The following is a 19528-nucleotide window of genomic DNA, read 5'->3' as shown; positions in this document are numbered from 1 at the left end:
TGGAACGCCGTCGCTTTATCTCGTTGATGCCGAATAATGGTAGTAAGTGAATGCAAACCTCCAATCAGTCCAGGTCTTCAAAGGACCAGCCATCCCGCTGCCTGGAGGTCGCTACGCCGTCGTTATCTCCGTTCGCCGCAGGACTGACCGAGGACGACGACCTACCCTCCGCAACATCGACCGCCCTTCCTTTGCCCTTGTCAACCTTGTCCGGATCGACCGCCGTAGGAGTGTCATTTCCAGAGCTCTCCTGCTTGCTAGCCTCATCGGTTGCCGTGCTGTCGCCTTCGTCTGCTCGAGGCTCTTGGACTTGGGGTTGGGGTTGAGCTTCAACTTCGGCCTGAGCTTCAACTTCGGCCTCAGCTTCGGCATCGCGGCGCTCAGCCTCCTCCATCTCCTGTGCGTCCCTTCGCGCCTGCGCCTCAGCCTGCTCCCGCGCAGCAACCATCCTTTCGCCGAGACCGGGCCACAGACTTGCCACGAACAACGCCAAAGAGCGCTCTATCCCACGGATCGTTTCCCAGAACCACGTCCTCTGCTGCTGCTGACGTTCGTGCAGCAGCCTGTGTGCCACTTCCTGGGGAGATGGTGCCCTACTTCTTCTACGCCGGGCAATATCCACAGCGGGGTCCTCATTCGCCTCATTCGCCTGAGGCGGTGGCTGATGCGGTATGCCAACCAGGTTCTCAAAGTAGCGACGCAAGCGATCCCATTGGTTGCCAAGTATGTGCTCGCGTAGGATGCCGGCCTGGAAAACGTAGATGGCGAGACCGCAAAGTGAAAGCATGAATGTGCGTTGCCAACCAGCGCCACTGAAGAACCACAGCATGCCGAATATCCGTAACAGAAGCCAAAAATGCGTCGCAAAGGCGGCAAGTGGCAACTGGTTGGCCTCCTGCTGCTGTTGCAGGATCGGTTGTTGCTGAATTGGTTGTTGCTGAATCGGTTGTCGCTGAATCGGTATTTGCTGAATCATATCTTGCAGCATCGGTTGTTGCAGAATCTGTTGTTGTAGCTGAGGCTGGGCTCCGGCCACAAGTGGATTCTGAACAGGGTTCTGGGGTGGATTCTCTCGAGCAGCTTCACCGACAGGCGGGCGCAGGCCTACCGGCGCACCGAGAGCAGCGGCGTTCTGCTGCGGTCCCATATGCTGCATCGGCCTATCTGCAAGGCTAGCGCGCGTGGGTCCCATGAGACGAGCAACATCGCTGAGTGCACGCTGATAGGCTAGGTTTTGTGTCAGCGCGTCGCCGAAGGAAGAGCCAGACGAAGTAAATGTCCCGTTAGGTGAGTACACGATCGCGTGGGGTCCATTTGGAGAAGACAGCAAGAACACATCGTTTGCGTTCGCCGTCTCAGAGCCCGGGCCTGTCCGGTTGTTGTTTGCGGTTGCAGTGGCGTTGTTTGTCCGAGAGGCAATAGCCAAACCTAGTGCGTCTCTCGTTGCCTGAGTCTCTCCCCGTCTAGCTGAGATGTGGTCACCGAGGGTACGTATAAGACGGCGAGTAGCATTGCGCATATGCTCATTGTCCATCTGCAACGAGACAAGCTCACGGTTGCGCGAGTAAATTGGATTGGCGACAAGAGCGTGCAACAATTGGTCCATGGTGTTGAGGTAGATGTTCAAGCGCTCAATCTCAATAGCAGCACGTTGGAACTGCGCTGGAGGTTGGCTCCATGCTTCCTCCCTGGAAACGTTGGGCGGTGCAAGGATGTTGTTGATAACGGCAACCTGCTGTTGGGCAGATTCCAGGTTTGTGTGCACCTGATTCAGCATCCTTTGGGAATCCACGACAGTCAGTGGGTCCGGCAACCTGAGAGGCGGCCGATGGTCGATCATCACAGGGAGCTGAGGAAGCCCCAAAGGAGGTTGTTGCTGCGGAAGCATGAGAGGCCCGTTGTTCACTGAGAAACTCCAACGCTCTCCGTTGGGACCGACCCCACCTTGCGTTATCGTGACGCGACCTGGCTGCGCCTGCGGATGCTGCGCATTGGTATGGATTGGTTGAGATGCCGATCGGAAGTGACCCCCAGGAGCCGGGCCATTGCTAGTGTCAACAGGCGGAGCTCCATCCTGTGGTCTGCGCTGGTTCATGTTCAACTGCATTTGTTGCATTTGGCGCATGGCTGCTTGGTGTGCGACGTGCATATGCTCCATGAAGGCGGCGCCTTGGATCGGTACACCTTGTTGTATATTTGGAGCGGCGAAGGTGGTAAAGCCTGGTGGAGGAGCGTGATCAACACGCGGAGGTTGTGATTGCGGACGATTAGCGACTGGTATACGAGCATTGGAAGCGCTGTTCGCGGGGGGAGCTTGACGAAAGGGGTTGGTCGGAGGAGCAGTGGAGGATCGTGAGGTGGGAGCTTCGCTGAGGACCATGTGAAGATTATAGACGCGTCCCTGCTGAACCTGGATGATGATGTCAGTCTCAACAAGGACATGAGGGGTCGTGCGAAGAAGATCACCTCTCCAAAGACTGTTCCCAGGGCAGACTCGTTCAGCACTACTCTTCCTAGGTAGATTATCCGCATGCGTTCCGGGGCCGGGTGGGACGGCAGCGCATCCTTGATCCTGGCTTTGAGCTCGCCAACCGTCGTGGAAGTGGACAAGGCAGAGAAGGTGATGCCGCCGTCAGCTTCAGGCGAGGGCGACAGAACGCGCACGTCAACCGTCTGGTCCGCCATGTCGACAATTCACGATGCGGGAGCCTTGGGGGCGGGGCGGACTGTCGTTCGGAGCGGCTTTGGCGCAGAGCTCGGAATAAATGGCGGCAGTGACGGCGGGAGGTGGAGCACAGGCGCTGGCGCGCGGACTCTGGTCGCGAGGTCGGTCAGAGGCCGGTCGCGCTGGCGGACAGCATCTGGGCAGAATGCAGCAGCGGAAGGTGAGGCCAGAGTGGAAGTGGTGCTCTGGGGAAGGTGCCAGAAACGCCAGGTAACGTAGATCGGGGCTTGGGGCAGTGAGCTGCACCTGCAGGGCCGCACAAGCGAGCTCACGCAAGCCGACTGCCCGGCGCCCCGGGCCACCACAGCGTCATCGCTGCTAGTCTACAATCTGTGCGCCTTCACCTCCGCCACTTGCTCGCACGCCGCCGCAATTGCTCCTCACCACATGCCACGATAAGATGGCGTCTTCGGGGATAGGGCTCGCCCGACCGTCCCATCGTCTCCACCTCGCCCTACGCGCCCACCCGCTGCGTCCGCGCCCCGCTGCTCCTCCTTGTTCCTCGCCGCCCCGTTCCCGCTTTGAGTCCCACTGCAGGACCTTTGCCGCGTCTGCGCGCCGCTTTGACTCTGGCCAGCACCGGAGCAAAGAGTCGTTCCGCTCGAGACTTGGCGCGGCTCTTAAGAACACAAAGATCGAGTGGAAACCCATCCCCATCGCGCTTGGCGTCGGCTTCTTGGGCGTTTTCCAGTTCTATCGCATCCAGCGCGATGCGAAGACCCAGGAACGTGACGACGACAGCTCGTACGCGGGTAGTGACAATGGCGATGGAGAAAGACCGCCGAAGAGGAAGAGAATCCGGCCCAGCGGCCCATGGTACGTTCCGGCTCGCTGTCTACTGTCACTGTGCTGACACGGGACAGGCAAGTTCAGATCATGTCTACTTTGCCCCTCAAGGCCCTGTCACGTCTTTGGGGACGGTTCAACGAACTCAACATCCCGTATTACCTGCGAGTCCCTGGCTTCAGGCTATACTCGTTCATTTTCGGCGTAAACCTCGACGAGATGGAAGAACAAGACCTGCACAAATACCCAAACCTGGCCAAGTTTTTCTATCGCACTCTTAAGCCTGGCGTGAGGCCGATTGATCCCAACCCGAATGCTATCGTGTCACCCGCCGACGGCAAGGTCGTGCAATTCGGAACCATCGACAATGGTGAGGTCGAGCAGGTCAAAGGAGTGACGTATAGCTTGGATGCTCTTCTGGGAAGCCACCCTCCGAGTAGACGTAATTCGGATGCCGGATCCAACATTGCTTCTTCGGCGTCATCACCAAAACCAAGCCAGCAGCGCACAACCGACGGAGACCAAGAAGTCATCAAGGCCGACGAGGAGTTTGCCCATGTTAATGGTATTTCGTACACGCTTCCAAACCTCTTTTCGGGCCCGCCAAGTGGCAAAAGAGGCAAGATCTCGGATCAGTCAACACCTCACAGCGCGTCTGCCGAGGCTGAGGTTCGCGCGGATCTCGAGTTGGGTAAACGGCCTTGGTGGAGTCCTATGACTACGCAGGAGCCCACTGCTCTCTACTACTGCGTGGTGTACCTTGCTCCAGGGGACTACCACCGATTCCACTCCCCCGTAAGCTGGGTTGCCGAGTCTCGGCGTCACTTTGCCGGCGAGCTGTATAGCGTTTCCCCTTATCTGGTGCGGACTTTGCCCGGTCTCTTCACACTAAACGAACGAGTTGCCATTCTTGGGAGATGGCGCTGGGGCTTCTTCTCCTACGTCCCTGTCGGTGCCACCAACGTTGGATCGATTGTGATCAACTTTGATCGCGAGCTGCGCACCAACAGCCTGACCACGGACACTGCTGCCGACCGCGCGGCAGCAGAGGCGCAGGAGCGCGGGGAAGCGTACTCGGGCTATGCAGAGGCAACCTATGATGGGGCTAGCCATGTGCTTGGTGGCCATGCTCTGAAGAAGGGAGAAGAGATGGGCGGTTTCCAGTTGGGAAGTACGATTGTGCTCGTATTCGAGGCGCCGAAGCCTCAGAGAAAATCAAGTCTCGATGAAGGATTCACTGGCACGACGGGAGGCTGGAAGTGGACCATTGAACAGGGTCAGAAGCTCAAGGTCGGGCAGGCAATGGGATATGTGCAGACTGATTAGGTCAGATTCTGGCGGTGGAGATGAAAAAGCAACAAGAGAAGGTATTTTTGCGGCACGTATTTGGGGCTCCTTTTTTTTCGTGTTTGTACTTGTACCATAACCTGCATCCTGCGGAGATTGAGACGGCGGCCAAAATGTTCTAGATAAAAGAGGTTGTTCATCTTTCGAGCGGAGACCAACATATTCAAAGCGTACCGTTAGCGCGCACTAGTGCTGGATATTTTTGATTTCTAAAGTGAAGGGGAGACTAAGGATGCCTAACTGTTAGTACCGCCCCTAGATCCGGACGTTTCCGCGGGGGAGGCGTCAAATGAGACCTCTCATCAGAAGTGGATGCTCCCATCCACATGTAACTTCAGTGCTAGCGGAGTCCCGGGCCGGTCCTATAAGGTACCAGGGAAGTTTTGATGGCCTTCGCGCCAATGGGCAAGACCGAAAGAAACTGAGCGATTCATGCTTGACACATTGTACCCCACATCGAACCACCATGTCTCAATTCAATCCTTCAGACGGTCCGGTGAAGCTGGGGGATGACGGTATGAAGGGGCCTCGGGGCGAGTGGGTGTGGAACAGGACGAGCGGCAGAGAGGAGGCAAACTGGCGTCCTGTGTGGGTAGCTGCATGTCGGATTGTGGAGTCTGCGACACCACGTTGAAAAGATTTCCCTCGCAGGAGAGACGTTGGGTTTCCGAGCTGCACAAGTTCGTCCTGCTGCACCCCAAGCCTTTTCAGATCCAATCCGCACATCACAACACAATTTTTCTTGGTGGTCCCCGCGTTAGCAGAGTGACACCCGCTGAGGATGCCCCTTGGACGTGGCACAGCAGGTCTCGTGCCCGGTAAGCGGCGGCAACGCGTGATCGGTCCCTGGCATCGAGTTTTATTAGAGGTGTTGTGATGGAAGCCCGGAGGTGGAAGCCAACACTGCACGCTATACAACGGCAATATATGGGCCGACGGACCTGCTTTCGAGCCGCAATAAAAGCTGTATGATGATGACAGCAACAAGCAAATTGCCAACGGCATGTGGAGTCAAAGGTCGGTGAGGCGTTTTGTACTCCCCGGCGTGCAGGTGGACAGCGGAAGTTGAAACGCTGCTCTGCACCACGCCAGCGAATCAACGCCGCCGCCTGCGATTGCAGGGTTGCCCAAAGCAGCGCGTGTGCAATGTTACGCGCAACCGGGTCTGGAGCCTTTGCACGACAGCCAACGATCGCGGAGCGCGTCGATCGCATTGCATCGGCGCGGCTGGCAGCATGCGGCTGGCGCCCGGCGCCGGACACATCATCCCCACGGCGCGGGCCATTATCTATCTCTTCTTGAGCTGCGTCGCCCTGGGCGGAACATGCCAGCCAGTGGACTCCTGACGACAGCGCACTATTTTTGGGCAGCGGACCCCGGCCGAGGTCGGGCGAGGGCCTGCTTGTGGCAGGGAGATGACCGGTGGTTGTTCTGAATACGCACGGGGCCGGACGTCACAATGCAATACGGATCGCAGGGCCGGCGGGGGGTGTGCATTACGAACAGAGGCAGCGTGAGAGGGAGGCCCTGGCATGGCGCCGCAGCATGTCGCTGGAGCGCAGGACGGGCTCTTCAGGCGGATGGTGGGCGGATGGTGGGCGGACGGTGGGCGCGCGCATTGGCTAACGGCGTCAAGCTGGGGAAGGCGAGGAGGGTGCCGCCGAGCAATTTCAGCAAGCGCCGTGCAGGGCAGGCCCAAAGAGTCAACGAGCCTTCAACGCAGCGCCCCTTTGAGTGCGCCGGCCTACCTACCTGCGTGCTAGCCCGGGAGCACCCACGGCCGGCGTCTTCGCCGGCAACGCTGCGCCCTTGGCCGCGCCCCCTGGCTGCCGCGTCGAATCGCAGGGAGGTGCAGACGCCGGCATCGATTCGCAGATATTCGTGCGGACGGTCATTGGCACCGGTCCAGTCGCCGGGGCCTTATCTGGCCGGGCTTGGCTTCGGCTCGGGCAGGGCAGCGGCGCTGGCAGGGGCGGCCTGGTCCCTCCCCTCCACGCCGGCCGCGGCTTGCCCACAGCCATGGCCCACAGCCCACAGCCCACCGCCCACGGTCGCTGATGCTCGCGATGCGACCAGCCGAGAGCGTTTTAGCGATGTGCGCGGCTGCCAGGGCCGGGGTGCTGTGGAATGTGTGTGTGCGCCCAGGTCGTGTGCCGCCCGCCGCCCGCCGCCCGCGCCCATCGCTGCTGCCGCATTGCATGTGCATCCCCGTCCCAGCTTGCTTTTCTGTGGCGGCCGGCGACTTGACATTTTGCCCTCCTCTTCCTCCCGCGAGGGCGAGCCATGTCCACTTAGCTCCTGCCCTCCAGCTCCCCGTCGTCCCATTCTAGCTGCCGCCGGCACGCCACAATCCCCGGGCGTCCGCAAACTGCCGCTCCTGGCGCGTCTGGCCACAGTCAGCCCTCCAGCTCCTCCCGCCACTGATCGTATACACTACCGAGTACACTACCCAGGAATGTCACAAGTACCTGCGCCGCCCGCCTGAATCCCGCATATCTGTGCTCAACAGAATTCCGCACGTTGATCGTCATCTTCACTGCGCGCCGCCAAACATCTCCGCACATACACGTACACATATTCGCCACGACCGGAAGCATGCCTCACTCAGTACACACACGCACTCCATCCAACATGTCTCGCGAACGAACCTCGACCTCTACCATGTCATCCTCCGCCGACCAGTTCCCCAAGCCCGTGGGCGCCACCTTGCTCGCCCCGCCCGCGGACCGCGATCAGTTTTCCCCGGCCCAGTCCAGCTTCTCCTTCGAGGAGATCCCTCCCACTTCTCCGCGCGGCTTTGCTGAGGGCGACTCTCTGGTGGACCGCAAAGGCATCACCCGCAACCTCGAATGGGGCGCTCCCGGCGAGAAGAAGGACCCGGATCCCACCAATGGCCTCCCTCGCAGCCACCCTTCCAAGAGGGCTCAGTATTTCGAGGGCCAGTTCAACGAGAGGGACACGACGGGCCCCGCTCGTGACCGAATCAGCAAGGACAGCCCCATTGTTGCTGAACTGAAGACCAACGTGATTGTATGTATCCTCGGTGCATACCCGAGTTCTAGTTCTAATGCCGCATGCAGATCAAGGATGAGTACACTCTGGTCACAGACCTTTCCTCTCAGATGTCACAGCGCTTCCAGCGCCCCGAACACTGCGTCATGGTCAGCCTTTACCAGTCGGCCTGCCTCTTGCTTGGTGGCTCATTCGAGCCGGCCTACATTCTCACCATTACTGCACTTCCCTCGCAGCTCCAACCCGTGACGAACAAACGCAACACGGCCATGCTCCAATCCTTCCTCCGCGACATTCTCGGCGTTCCAGCAGACCGGGGCATTGTCAAGTTCCAAGCCATTGAAGAGGCCAACCTGGCTACCGGCGGTCGCACTGTTCTCGGTGACATCGAGCGCGAAGAAAGGAGGCAAGCAGAGGAAAGTGGCGGCCTGAAGCGCGCCGTGACCAAGGCGTCCAGAAGGTCTAGCCTGAAGCCCAAGAAGAGCTTGACCCTGTCGCGCAAAGGTTCGACCAGGTCGGGCCGCGTGATCACTCCGCCCATCCCTAGCCCGGGGCCATTCGATTCCGTCACTGCGATTGCCGAGTACGACGAGAAGGCCGATTTCTTCCCTGTTGACGGCAAGCTGGACGGTTTCTCCGCCAGGAAGTCCAAGCCATCCCTCATGAAGTCAACTCCCAACCTTCTGGCCCCACCGGTTCCCGACGACAAGCCAATGCCCAGGATCGGCAAGAGGAAGAGTTTCATCGCCATTTTCAGGAGATGACTTGCATGTCGGAGCTGAGCATGTCCCGGATTCATTGATTCTGACCAATTGCGGAAGGTTTCTGGAACAAGCACGTCCAGGTCTCCGGGCGTCCCTTGGTCTCCAGAGGCCAATGAGAGGGCGTGTCTTGCAAGGTAGTGAGCACGGTGGCACAAGGTGGCTGCATAGCATCTGTGGCGTTTTGGGTTCCAGGTTTTCATTCGTGTGGGATCCCTCAGAAGTCTCTTGTTAGCATTGCTTTCCAACGAGCATAGCAGCGCAGCATATACCCTTTCCTTTTTCCGTTTTCATTTTTCCCACAAAACCAAACCCTGGCACATCGTCGCAGGCCACTGTTCCTAACACCGTCTCATAGACCTTCAAGCAACTGTATTCTTTGGAGACGTCGCTGTGACCGCGTGACAGCCTGTCATCTTTGCAGCAGGCGTCTCGCCCCCCGCAAAGCCACACAAGTGGAGCATGATGTAATGTGAACCCTGCCAAATGGAATTAAGCTACATCTGCGATCCACGATCCACTCTGCCGTTTCTCCACAATGGTTGCCCTAAAAGCGGCACAGCGGCTCAGCGGCAGCAGGCACTTAACCGATTGGGGCCAGTCAGTTAGCGCCCACGTGTTGTCGTGTTCGGTCGGACGCGTCAGACGAACGGACCACGCTTTCCCCACGCCAGCCAGACGCGTCTTGCATACCCCCAGCATCATCATCGCCGCCAGCGACTCCACACCCACCCAAGAACATCATGCCACCCGTCAGAACAACCAGCAAGAACACGGCTTTCAAACCGCCGCGGCGGGTCAGCGGCAAGTCGAACACCAGCGACCCTGACATTTCGAAAGCCCCAGCCCCTCGTGCGACGGCCGCTGCGGCTGGATCGACAAGCAGACCTGCAGCTTCCGCGTCGCGTGTGGCAGCCTTCAGGCCTGCTACCACGCTCATCTCATCAGACACGGATCTTGATGACATTGACGATGACAGTCACGCTCTCGATGAGGAGATTAATCGCCGCCGTTCAACCAACGCCGGTGCCGACAATGACGCGTCCACTTCGAACGCTGTTGCTGTGCCGCCCGCGTCGCAAGACTCTATGGGAACGGACGACCAGCCTCCCATCCCGCCGAAGCTCCTCAACAGGCTCCTGCATGAGGGCTTCCAAGACGAAGAGGTGCGGATCGGGAAAGAAGCAATGGCGGTGGCGAGCAAGTACGTCGAGACGTTTGTGCGCGAGGCGCTCGCTCGGGCCATGTACGAGCGGGAGGAGGCAGACGGAAAGAAAAAGGACGATTCGGGCGATGGCTTCCTGCAGGTGAGTGTTGCATTTGCCTCAGGGATGAGGACACAATAGCTATGGAATACTGATTGGTGGTCGATCGCTGACTATGCCGTGCCTCGCTCTTGTTAGGTCGAGGATCTCGAGAAGCTCGCGCCGCAGCTGCTGCTCGACTTCTGACCCCGCCACTGGCGCCGTGATGATGCGATTGGCGTAAAATGGGGCGGTCTGACGTTCGACTAGATTCTCTCAAAGACGCATTATTCATGAGCTACACTGATGCATCTGATCGAATCATGAGGGAGTGGCCCGTGGGACCAGGGATGTGCTTTTTTTTGACGAGAGGCACAAGAAAGACTCGGAATACGGTCGGGGGCTACTGGCGCTTGTCACTTGGTCCTCTGGTCTTGGATCGATGCTTTTCTTCCGAGGCGTCGGTAGCCACAGACGAGAGGGGGGAGTGTGGCGGCTGCAACCCTACAGAAAAGCTTGGGTTAAGGCGGCTAGGGCCTCTTTCGGTTCAAGAAAAAAAAAGGGGACATTAGCAATGGTCCAGACTATTGGTTAATGAGGAATTATCAGGGATCCGATCGGCTGTTGCGCATTCCGGACGGAAGTGGAGGCGTGAGCGTCTGGGGCTGCCGCACGTCTGCGATCCGCGACGAGACTGAGACCTCGCTTGTCAAGCCTCACCCCAACCACGCCCAACGCCATGCAATCACCCAAAAGCCAAGCCTGGCTTCTCAGACGACCTCTCCACAACGAGCCCACAAACAGAAGGAAGGTCAGCAGCTCACCATTCCGGGAATTTATTTTGTGCAGCACTCGGATTGCCGCTACACAACTACTAAGTTGTTGCACAGCTCATCGGCCGCTCTCAAGTCTTATGGCGATCCCCGAGGTCTGGCATATCCAAGGGACGGGATCGCCAGACAGCACAGCGTCTCTTATTATCTTGGCTTTTAGATAACTTTAAAAGTTTGATCGGCATAGCCGGTGCCGATCATCCCGCATGCATCAACACCCGCCCGTGGCATTTACTATGGCGCTGGAGCACTGCTGCGCCGCAAGACGTCGCAGCCCACCGTGAACGTGTGCCGAAGGCCATATCTGAGACGCCGTGGCTCACGTCTGCGCCTCTTCACAAATTCATGCGATTCAAGTAATGGACACGTCCTTCCGAACAGCCGTTCAGTTCCTTATCAAGCGTTTTCTCTCCTTCGAACCGTGTCAAGCCGTGCCCTTTTCTTCCGCAGCCGCCCACTCTCTCTAGAGCTGTTTTCTTCCAACAGCCCTTCTGTTTCCTTAGTTTTCGCATCCTCACGACTACGTTCTCTTTAATATCCTTCTCGCTGGCTAGTCCAGTCGACAAACAGCGCAAGCCTCTTCTCATTCTTAATCATTTACAACGCAAACTCCGCTAGTCGGATACAAAACCACAGCTCTTCAGGAAGGATGCATTTCTCAACGCTTTTCACCACCACGCTTCTCCTCGCCGCCGACGGCGCGCAGGCATACTTCAAGCCCCGGACAAACATGCAACTCGCAGTACCCCGCGCCGCCCTCCCCTACGGCAGCTCGAATTACAACAGCTTCGGTCGCCGAAGCGTCGCCCTCAACAAACGTACCGAGCACATGAAAGACTCAGCAGCCTGGGGGACCCCGGCCGCTGCCGCCGCAGAGACCCCTGCTGCAGCAGAAACCCCCGGCTGGTCGGCAGCAGCAGCGGCGGCGGCGGCGGCAGCCACGCCAGGCGCAGGGCAGACGGGTGGCGCGACGCCGGGCCCAGGCGACAAGGTGCAGGTGGTGCAGGTTGGCGGGTCGAACGGGTCGCTGACGTTCCAGCCGGACGACATCAAGGCGGACATGGGCAGCTTCGTGCAGTTCCAGTTCAACCCGATGAACCACTCGGTCGTGCAGTCGACGTTCGACGCACCGTGCATGCCCATGTCCATCAGCATGCCCAACGCCAGCTCCAACGCCTTCTTCTCCGGCTTCATGCCCGCCGCGCTCGCCGACACCGCTTCCGCTGCCGCCGCGAGCAACGGGACCATGATGGCCGCCGCTTCGTCAGGCACAGTCGGCGGCAAGTTGACGTACACGATCAAGGTCTCGGACGCGAAGCCCATCTGGTTCTACTGCTCCCAGGGCAAGCACTGTCAAGCCGGCATGGTCGGCGCCATCAACGCGTAAGTTCCTCCTCGTCACACACACACACACACCCACCTCCCTCCCCTCACCTCAACACCACGAACAGCAGAAGCTAATACAACTCCTTTTTTTTTTTTTCACAGTGCCTCCACCGGCCAAAAGACCCTCACTGCCTACAAGCAGCTCGCCGGCGCCGCCGCCGAGAACCTGTCGCCCGGCCAGATCCCCTCGGCCATGTCAAACGCCACCGCAGGCGGCAGTAGCAGCGGCAGCGGTTCATCGTCTTCCGGCGGCCAGGCCGGCGCCGCGGCCGGCGCCGACACCGCCGCCGGCGCGTCCGGCACCGACAGCAGCAACCCCGCGCAGCAGACCACCAACGCCGGCCCCCGCGTGGCCGGCGACGTCGTGACGTCGTCGTCCGCCGGCGCGGCCTTGGCGTTGGGCGTGGCCGTTTTGGCGCTGTTGTAAGATGGTGAGATGATTGTGTGTGCGTGTGTGTCGCGAGTGGTGGTTGGTGGGAGTAGCTGCAGGGAGGAGGAGGACACCACACGTGGATCGTGCGAGCTTGGGAGCGCGTTTTCCTTCTGTAAAGGGATGATGACTTGAACTGGGTCCGGGGTTGTATCACACGTTATTGTGTCGATGGGCGGAGGAGTTCTTAATGGATATAAATGGGCACGCATGACTTGTTTCTATACCCTTTTCTTTGCATCTTTCCTTACCTCTCTCCTTTTTTCCCCTTTACTCTTCTTCCCTTCGTCGTATGTGAACTGGCTGGTCCTTTGCTCATTTTTTCAAGATAAGGATGTCATTACCCACATTCTTGTTGGGATGACATCCAGCTTGTTTTCCCCTATTCCCCTTCCTTCCCTTGCTTATGCTTTTCTTTTTCTTCCTCTTCTCGCTACAATCAAAAAATACCCCCATTTAGAACGCACGATATCTGTTGTCAGTGCGTACACGGCAGAGGTCAGTAATGAGGATGAAGCTTTAGTATCGTTAGAAAGACGACAAGGAAGATCCGAATCGAGAAAACCATTGCCGTCATCCCTTCACCCTTCTCTCCTTTGGTTTTGGCCAGAACCACTATCCGTGATGCTACTTTTCGTAAGGACAAGGAGTCGTATTCACAGCCACACATTCAGCTCTTTGTGTAGTTTTATCCATTCTTGTATCGGACTACTCTAGCCCCTGTTCTCATGTGATACCGGAACCCATCTCCCCGTTTGATTATTTTTTCTCCTGTCTCATTTCTAAACCATTTTCTTACCACCACCTGCAACCTAATACCATTGTCAATCCACCTCCGTTTCGCCGTTCGTTATGGCATTCTTTTGCCTCGCGACGAGGGAGAAGGTGAAGAATTAAGAAAAAGAAAAGAAAAACCCTTCCATCAAAGAACCTTCCGTTAGGGTATCATTCCGTAGAAACGCCATTTACCTTCCCTGGTGCTCGCGAACAGGTGCATAGAGTCCATGAGCGCTGTGGCAGCAACTGTGAAAACTGGAAAGGGGAAAAATCTGAAAAGTGTAGTCGACACTGCTCTTGCGCCGTGGAAATGGATCGCAGAGTAGTAAAAGAAAACCGGGAGGTGGCAAGTAGAGGTAACTGAACTCTTAGTGCCTAGGGGCGCGAATGACTGCGGAGAAGCGTCCCGTACCTCCCGGACGACAGCCGTCCAAAGTAGCAGCGAAGGTGGATTCTTCATCCTGCCAGCCAATTGTGGCTCCCCAAATAGCCTTGAGAGCGTTGGCCTCTGTTCGAGGTATGAGCGGGATGATTGCAGCAGTCCATCTGTCATTGCCCCTGGGCATGAGCTGCTCGAGCTCGGAGCGGCGTGCCTGGAAGTAAGAGTTCGACGGTTCACGCTTCCACTGGTAGACTTCCTGAAACATCTGAAAGTCCAACCCCGTAAAAGTCCAAAGAGCATGATCGATGGTGCTGTGTCCACATGAGATGAGTTCTAGCTCTTCAAGAGCTCCACGACCCTTGGTGTTTGCTGAGATCTCCCCCAAAAGTTCGAAGTTGGCATCTGGTGAGACTGCATCTAGGACTTGTGGCCAGGACCATGCTCTAAATGGCCAGTCGAGCGCGATATCGTTGGAACCTTGCTGCTCTAAGTAAACCTTGGTAGTTTGCTCTGGAATCTGTCCGCCCGACCTAAGAGGCAGAACCTGCAACGAAACTGAATCGAGAGTTAGTTTTCGAAGCCTACACTCCCGATGGGCATCAACGAGGTATTCCACCCCCCTCGCCGTCATCCAGCTGTTCTTGATGGTCAGGTGTTGAACATGGGGAAACACTACGACGTCGTCCATCATCATTGTCGTCGGTAGCGGCTGTGAACGTAGAAAGGGAGCCGGGAGCAGGTTATTGTTCCTGCCACAAAGTCCAGTCGCATGCTCACCGCCGCTTGTCCAGCCGATTCCAAGGGTTTTGATGTTTTCCAACGTCGCGATTCGGTCCCTAAGGAACTTCTTGAACGGCGCGACGGCCCTCGACATCGGAACAGTGTGGTATTGCAAGATGGAGTCAGAATCGTACTCGACCTCGCCATGTTCTCCCATGACCATCACGTTGAGTGTTTCCAGAGAGGGCAAAGCTTTCCAAAACTCTGGCTGGCCAAAGTCATCCAGGTATCGACCGGGTAAAGAGGCCAGATTGAGACTGCTGACCGCCCTGCATGTCCTCGATTCTTTAACACCCATGATGAACGCGTCCTTTAGAGACTCTTGGCCCCATTTGACTCTCATCAGCGCGCCGACTTGGGAGATAGTGAAACTACCCGGGAGCACCGGATAGGATGAAGACGACTGTGTGGGATCTCGATCCAGAGCGGTAACAAGTAGGCCGTTTGCAGAAGGCAATTTAGCCACTTCGTCGTCGGGGGCATGCACTTCGCCGTCCAGAGGGTTTGCTTCCATGAGGGTCCTGCCGTCGACGTACTGCAGCTCAATCGGTACTCCACTGTAGATGGTGGGATCCTGTAGGGTGATGCACTCAGCGCGTTCGAACCTATAAAGCCGAGATCGAGCAAGATGCCGAAGCTCGCCACGAGCTGCATATTGCGACTTGATGTAGTCCCAAAGCTCCCGCTGTGCCTGTGTTCTCCTTGAGGGCAGGCCATAGGATCCCGGGAACAGGTCCACACGGTCGTGTATCATCTGAGAACGAATGGACTTGTCTGGGCCTGAAAGCCAGCCAAGACCGCTATCGATCGACAGAGCAAGCTCCTTCAGGTTCTCCATCTTGGATAAGGCTCCCTTCATTCCTATAATTTCGTCGACTGCGGATGCTGGCGTATCCTCATGTTCGTTGGGATCGGCTGGCCAGTAGTAGCTTCCCCAATACGACCTGGTGAGGAGTTGCTGCACCACCTTGGGCAAGATGGCTAATGGTGCTTAACAAAGTTAATGAAGGATGGCTTAAACGGACATGAGAGGACTAACCTTCGTCAACTTCGTAGCTGACGCCAAACTTCTGCATATGGTGGCCGAATCTCTCGAAGACATTGGTCGCCGTGCTCTTGCTTTCTCCATTGCCGGGGTCGGTATTCATCTCGGCTCGAAGCTCCTCGCCGAACATGCCAGAACGGAAAGGCACGACAATGGTCTTGAAGAACACACCAGTCGTGCGCGCGCACATCAGTCGAGAAGTCAGACGAAGGGCCTTGAAGTCGTCGCGTGACAAGTATGTTGCGATGTAGTCGAACATCTCCTGAGGGATTTGGGTCAAGAGCTGGCCAGGATGAGGGCCAGCCATGGGGGGTGCATGGGCATGAGCAAGCCCACGACCGGCAGCCCAATCGTTGAAAGCGGCCAGGGGGGCCCGCTTGGCGTTTCCTCCCTGGACAGCTTCTAGAAGGGGATACATGGAATACCTGGCGGCTGCGTTGTCATCGGCGAGGCGGTCAGGCCAGACGTCAGTAACAGTTGTGCTTTCAGGTAAGGCGTATGCCAAGAGCGTGCGCGGCGCTACATTGAAGACATCATGTGAGACTAGGAGGGTGCCGGTCACAGCCTGTGAGTTGGGCGGGCGCAACAGAGGAAACGCGTGGTGGAGTGAGAGTGAGGTGGCATCGCTACACAAGCTGATGCCAGCGAAGTTCAAATGGTACAGGGCGAGCTGGCGGTCAGACTCGGTCGAGGACGCATGCTGCGAGCTAGCGCCGGAGGCCGAAGATGAAGAGGCAGCCGGAGACGGATGCGCGGAGTCGGCTAGAGTGAGGGCACTCAGTATGTCACGAAGCGCGGACGAGACGGATGCAGCGTCGGCTGTGCGGGTGGACTTAGAGAACATGGATGGCAGTGGGTTGTAGGTGAGAGGCGGGACTTACTGTGGTTGGCCGCCATATTGGCTTCACAAGCTGGCGCGCTTGGGCGAGCAATTGCTTGACGATGGCGATGATTTTGAATCGCGAGGCACGGTGTTGCGGGACGGGCGCGCAGCTCAAGATCGAGGCGTGCCGACCTGCAGGTCGCCGTGGAAGGGTTGTGTTTGGGTGATGGAGGGCGCTGTAGCTGGGAGCTGCCATGGTCGCCGTGCGCGCGACGGGAAGCCTAACCGCTTTGGGCCGAGGGCGCGCCCACGGCGGAGCCCCAGCGCCCGCGCCCAGCGCCAAGCGCCAAGCGCCCAGCCCGAGCGTTGGAGAGGGGCAGATACTAGGTAGAAGCCCACCATGCCACTGCGTCATGTCTTCGTTTCCAATGCTAGCAGATGCGACGGCTCCCGCTGGTCACGTCGCCGAAATGGTATTTCTCCCCCCCTTCTGCAAAATCCCATAGTGGAAGCCCCTCAGCAGATCTTGATGCCACAGCACTCGATGCTTCCGCCGTGCACATCTGCCCTCCTTCCAAAGTACATCTGCAGCACCTCTTGCACAAAATCCTTGTCCGACTCGCTCCAAACATCCAACCCCATCCTACTGACGTCATCGCCGTGCACCACCACCGAATCTCCTCCATCGTCCCCATCCGAGCCGTGATCTTCGTCGTCCGCTGCATCAACGATGTCGCCGAGAGTGCTGAATATCTCCGCCGTAACGCGGTGGAAGTAGGCAATGATGGCTGTGTGAGGGGCCGTTGCCCCTTGGTACCACGTCTGCGCCATTGCCTCGTCCGAGCTGCGGAGTGACGCGTGCGACGCGTGTGACATGGTCATGAAGTCCGACAGGTCGCCAACCAACGCCCGGTCGCGGTCTGCTTCCTCAGAAAATGAGGCATCCTTCTCGCCCGCCGACGCCCACCACATGAACCCTGAGTAGGCAAGTGCTGCCCACGTCGAAGCTTCGATCAGGTTGTCCGCGTACACTTCCTCGTCGCCGCCGCAATTGCTCTCGGCCCGTGGTGACGACCCGAGCAATGCTGCATTGTCATCGTCTGACTCCTCGTCTGACTCTTGTTCCTCGGCCCGTGGCATTTCGACAGAGTGCCGTTGCGTTTTGCGAAGCTCTGCGTGCAGGATGCGGAATCGTCTCAAGTCTCGCTGAGTCGCCTTGATCTCTCTGCCTGCCGCCGTCTTGATCCTCGGCCATCGCTTTTCTTCTATCGAGGATTCCACTTGCGCTGGCAGCTCGACAGTGACATCGTAGAGGTTCGTCTTGATGGCCAGGACTTCATCAGTGGTACAGGCTGCCCAGCCTGGAGACCAATTACCTTCCTCCAGAGGCTCATTCGACAGCTTCGCAGATTCGTGTTTGGACGCATCCTCCTGCAACTTGGGAATGTCGTGGATCCCAACTGTGAACAAGCTTCGCAATCGTTGCAACGGTTCAGACCCTGGAGGGAGAACATCTGTAACCGAGGAAGGAATGGTTGAAAGTATCGAGAGGTCATAAACTACCAGGGAAAGTCAGCATTGGGCTTTGCCGAAGGGGCGTAGGGAAAACGGCATACCAAACTCGCAAGCCAACCGAACCGGCGGAGGCGTGATGAACAAGACGCGCTTCCTAAGCAACGCCAATCTAAGGAGAGGGAAGACCAAAGGGCCGAAGGTATCTATGTACTTGATTATGGACAGGGCGGGATGGGCGACATCCAAGGTTTCATGTGTAGGATGGAACGCAGTCACGTTGGACAGCCCGCGATCTCTCGCATAGCTCTTTTTCTTCCTAAGCACCGAAGGTGGAGGACGCGAAACGGTGGATGACGTCTCGGACAGCTCATTTTCTGGGGTATCGGCGCTGCGCTCTGCAGAATTGGCGGTCCAGTATTGCTCCAGGGGCTCCGTCTTTGTTGTGTCATGCGCGAGCAGCCTGTGGTTGCGTCAGCATTGCTAGTGCGGGCAAAAGGATGGCAGGCAGCTGTTGCACGTACTTGGCCAGCTCTCGGAGTCTTTGGGCGTGCAGCCAGCTCCGTCCAAGGCGACCCTGGCTTAGAGGTACCAGGATGCCCACAGCCACAAGATGCGCGTTGCGCTCCGCTTCAGATGCCGGATCATTGATGAATGCGCTGAGCCCTACGTACTGTTCGTGAACGAAGTATCTTGTCATCTGGAGTCAGCGCCTGGTTCGGTCCCCATTTGTGTCCCGTACATACACCAGGTCTTCTTTGACGCTATGCAGGCCCGAAGGCAACGACTTGAATTCTACGGCTCCATCGAGTTCGACTGCGGCGCGATCAGCGTGGCTTCACTTGGAGCGCGGTGGGCGGAAACGTACGGTCGGGCCGGGAGCGCTTCCAGGTGATGGTGTAGCTGCGACACGCGATCAGCATTGAGGGCTGCCTGGCGTAGGGAGATGTCGAGCGGCACTCACCCGACTTTGAGGTCGAACTTGATCAGGAAGAGGGCGGCGAGAGAAGGCAGATCTCCAGGTGGCGCATGGCCATTGGTTGCGGTCGCATTAGGCGCGGACATGGCTTCCGGGCCTCATGGCACGCGCAGGAGGGTCGGGAGGGGGAGTCGGGGGGAGGTGTTGGTTCCGTCGCGGCTCTCGCGTCATGCAGCAGGCGTGAACCTTGATGGATGTCGTTGCCGCCTGAAAGCCGAGACGCCTGCCGAGCCTGCGATCCACGTCCCTGTCACCACCTCCTCCATCAACGTCAACCGCCGCAGCGGCTCGCCCGTTCCGCTAGAAAAAGGCGGCCATGTTAAAGCAGCTCCCATATAACAACCATATTGGCAGAAGAGAGCGGTGCACCGCTTCCTGAACCTTTGGTCTTTGCCGACAGCGTCAACCCGCCCAAAGGACCACATCCGGTGCTCACACAAGATATAACTTATTCTTTCAGACGATTCCCTGTGTATTTGGAGCCGCTGGAGTTTGCGACCACCATATTGGCGCAACGACGCTTCCTTGGGTGCGGACACGTATATATAGGTGGCTCGTATCGTGGTATACAAAGTCACCTTCATACCGCTTGCGATGTGGGGACTGCGCCTCTCCAGATTCGACCTACTGATCTCGCTTCATGCGACCTTGTCTGACAAATGCTCCGACGAGAAGAGGACGTTAGCGAGGTCGCATGCAGGCGAGG

The 19528-nt window shown here is 57.8% G+C and overlaps 7 protein-coding genes across 7 annotated transcripts; 4 read left to right on the top strand and 3 right to left on the bottom strand.

Annotated features, from left to right (window-relative positions):
- Positions 1-64: 64 nt before the first annotated feature.
- Positions 65-2685, bottom strand: BKCO1_22000121 (ubiquitin family protein; the record flags this gene model as incomplete). Its single annotated transcript, XM_020272785.1, has 2 exons — positions 65-2410; positions 2467-2685. The coding sequence occupies 2 exons, from the start codon at positions 2683-2685 to the stop codon at positions 65-67; spliced, it is 2565 nt and encodes an 854-aa protein (XP_020130843.1).
- A 440-nt stretch (positions 2686-3125) lies between these two features.
- BKCO1_22000120 (phosphatidylserine decarboxylase) lies at positions 3126-4837 on the top strand (the record flags this gene model as incomplete). Its single annotated transcript, XM_020272784.1, has 2 exons — positions 3126-3541; positions 3589-4837. The coding sequence occupies 2 exons, from the start codon at positions 3126-3128 to the stop codon at positions 4835-4837; spliced, it is 1665 nt and encodes a 554-aa protein (XP_020130844.1).
- Positions 4838-7489: 2652 nt separating this feature from the next.
- BKCO1_22000119 (mif domain-containing protein) lies at positions 7490-8634 on the top strand (the record flags this gene model as incomplete). The annotated part of the gene is made up of 2 exons (XM_020272782.1): positions 7490-7888; positions 7939-8634. 2 exons carry the CDS (start codon positions 7490-7492, stop codon positions 8632-8634), a joined length of 1095 nt encoding a protein of 364 aa, XP_020130753.1.
- A 740-nt stretch (positions 8635-9374) lies between these two features.
- BKCO1_22000118 (centromere protein x) lies at positions 9375-10082 on the top strand (the record flags this gene model as incomplete). Its single annotated transcript, XM_020272781.1, has 2 exons — positions 9375-9938; positions 10035-10082. 2 exons carry the CDS (start codon positions 9375-9377, stop codon positions 10080-10082), a joined length of 612 nt encoding a protein of 203 aa, XP_020130752.1.
- Positions 10083-11357: 1275 nt separating this feature from the next.
- On the top strand, positions 11358-12521 carry BKCO1_22000117 (extracellular serine-rich protein; the record flags this gene model as incomplete). The annotated part of the gene is made up of 2 exons (XM_020272780.1): positions 11358-12091; positions 12197-12521. The coding sequence occupies 2 exons, from the start codon at positions 11358-11360 to the stop codon at positions 12519-12521; spliced, it is 1059 nt and encodes a 352-aa protein (XP_020130749.1).
- A 1148-nt stretch (positions 12522-13669) lies between these two features.
- BKCO1_22000116 (f-box domain-containing protein) lies at positions 13670-16352 on the bottom strand (the record flags this gene model as incomplete). Its single annotated transcript, XM_020272779.1, has 2 exons — positions 13670-15444; positions 15503-16352. 2 exons carry the CDS (start codon positions 16350-16352, stop codon positions 13670-13672), a joined length of 2625 nt encoding a protein of 874 aa, XP_020130748.1.
- A 495-nt stretch (positions 16353-16847) lies between these two features.
- BKCO1_22000115 (uncharacterized protein) lies at positions 16848-18908 on the bottom strand (the record flags this gene model as incomplete). Its single annotated transcript, XM_020272778.1, has 6 exons — positions 16848-17890; positions 17948-18306; positions 18368-18535; positions 18590-18659; positions 18712-18746; positions 18808-18908. The coding sequence occupies 6 exons, from the start codon at positions 18906-18908 to the stop codon at positions 16848-16850; spliced, it is 1776 nt and encodes a 591-aa protein (XP_020130751.1).
- Between the last annotated feature and the right edge of the window lie 620 nt (positions 18909-19528).

This window comes from Diplodia corticola, assembly GCF_001883845.1.
Source record: "Diplodia corticola strain CBS 112549 chromosome Unknown scaffold22, whole genome shotgun sequence".
Taxonomy (NCBI): Eukaryota; Fungi; Ascomycota; class Dothideomycetes; order Botryosphaeriales; family Botryosphaeriaceae; genus Diplodia; species Diplodia corticola.
This window is presented reverse-complemented; position numbering and strand designations above follow the sequence as displayed.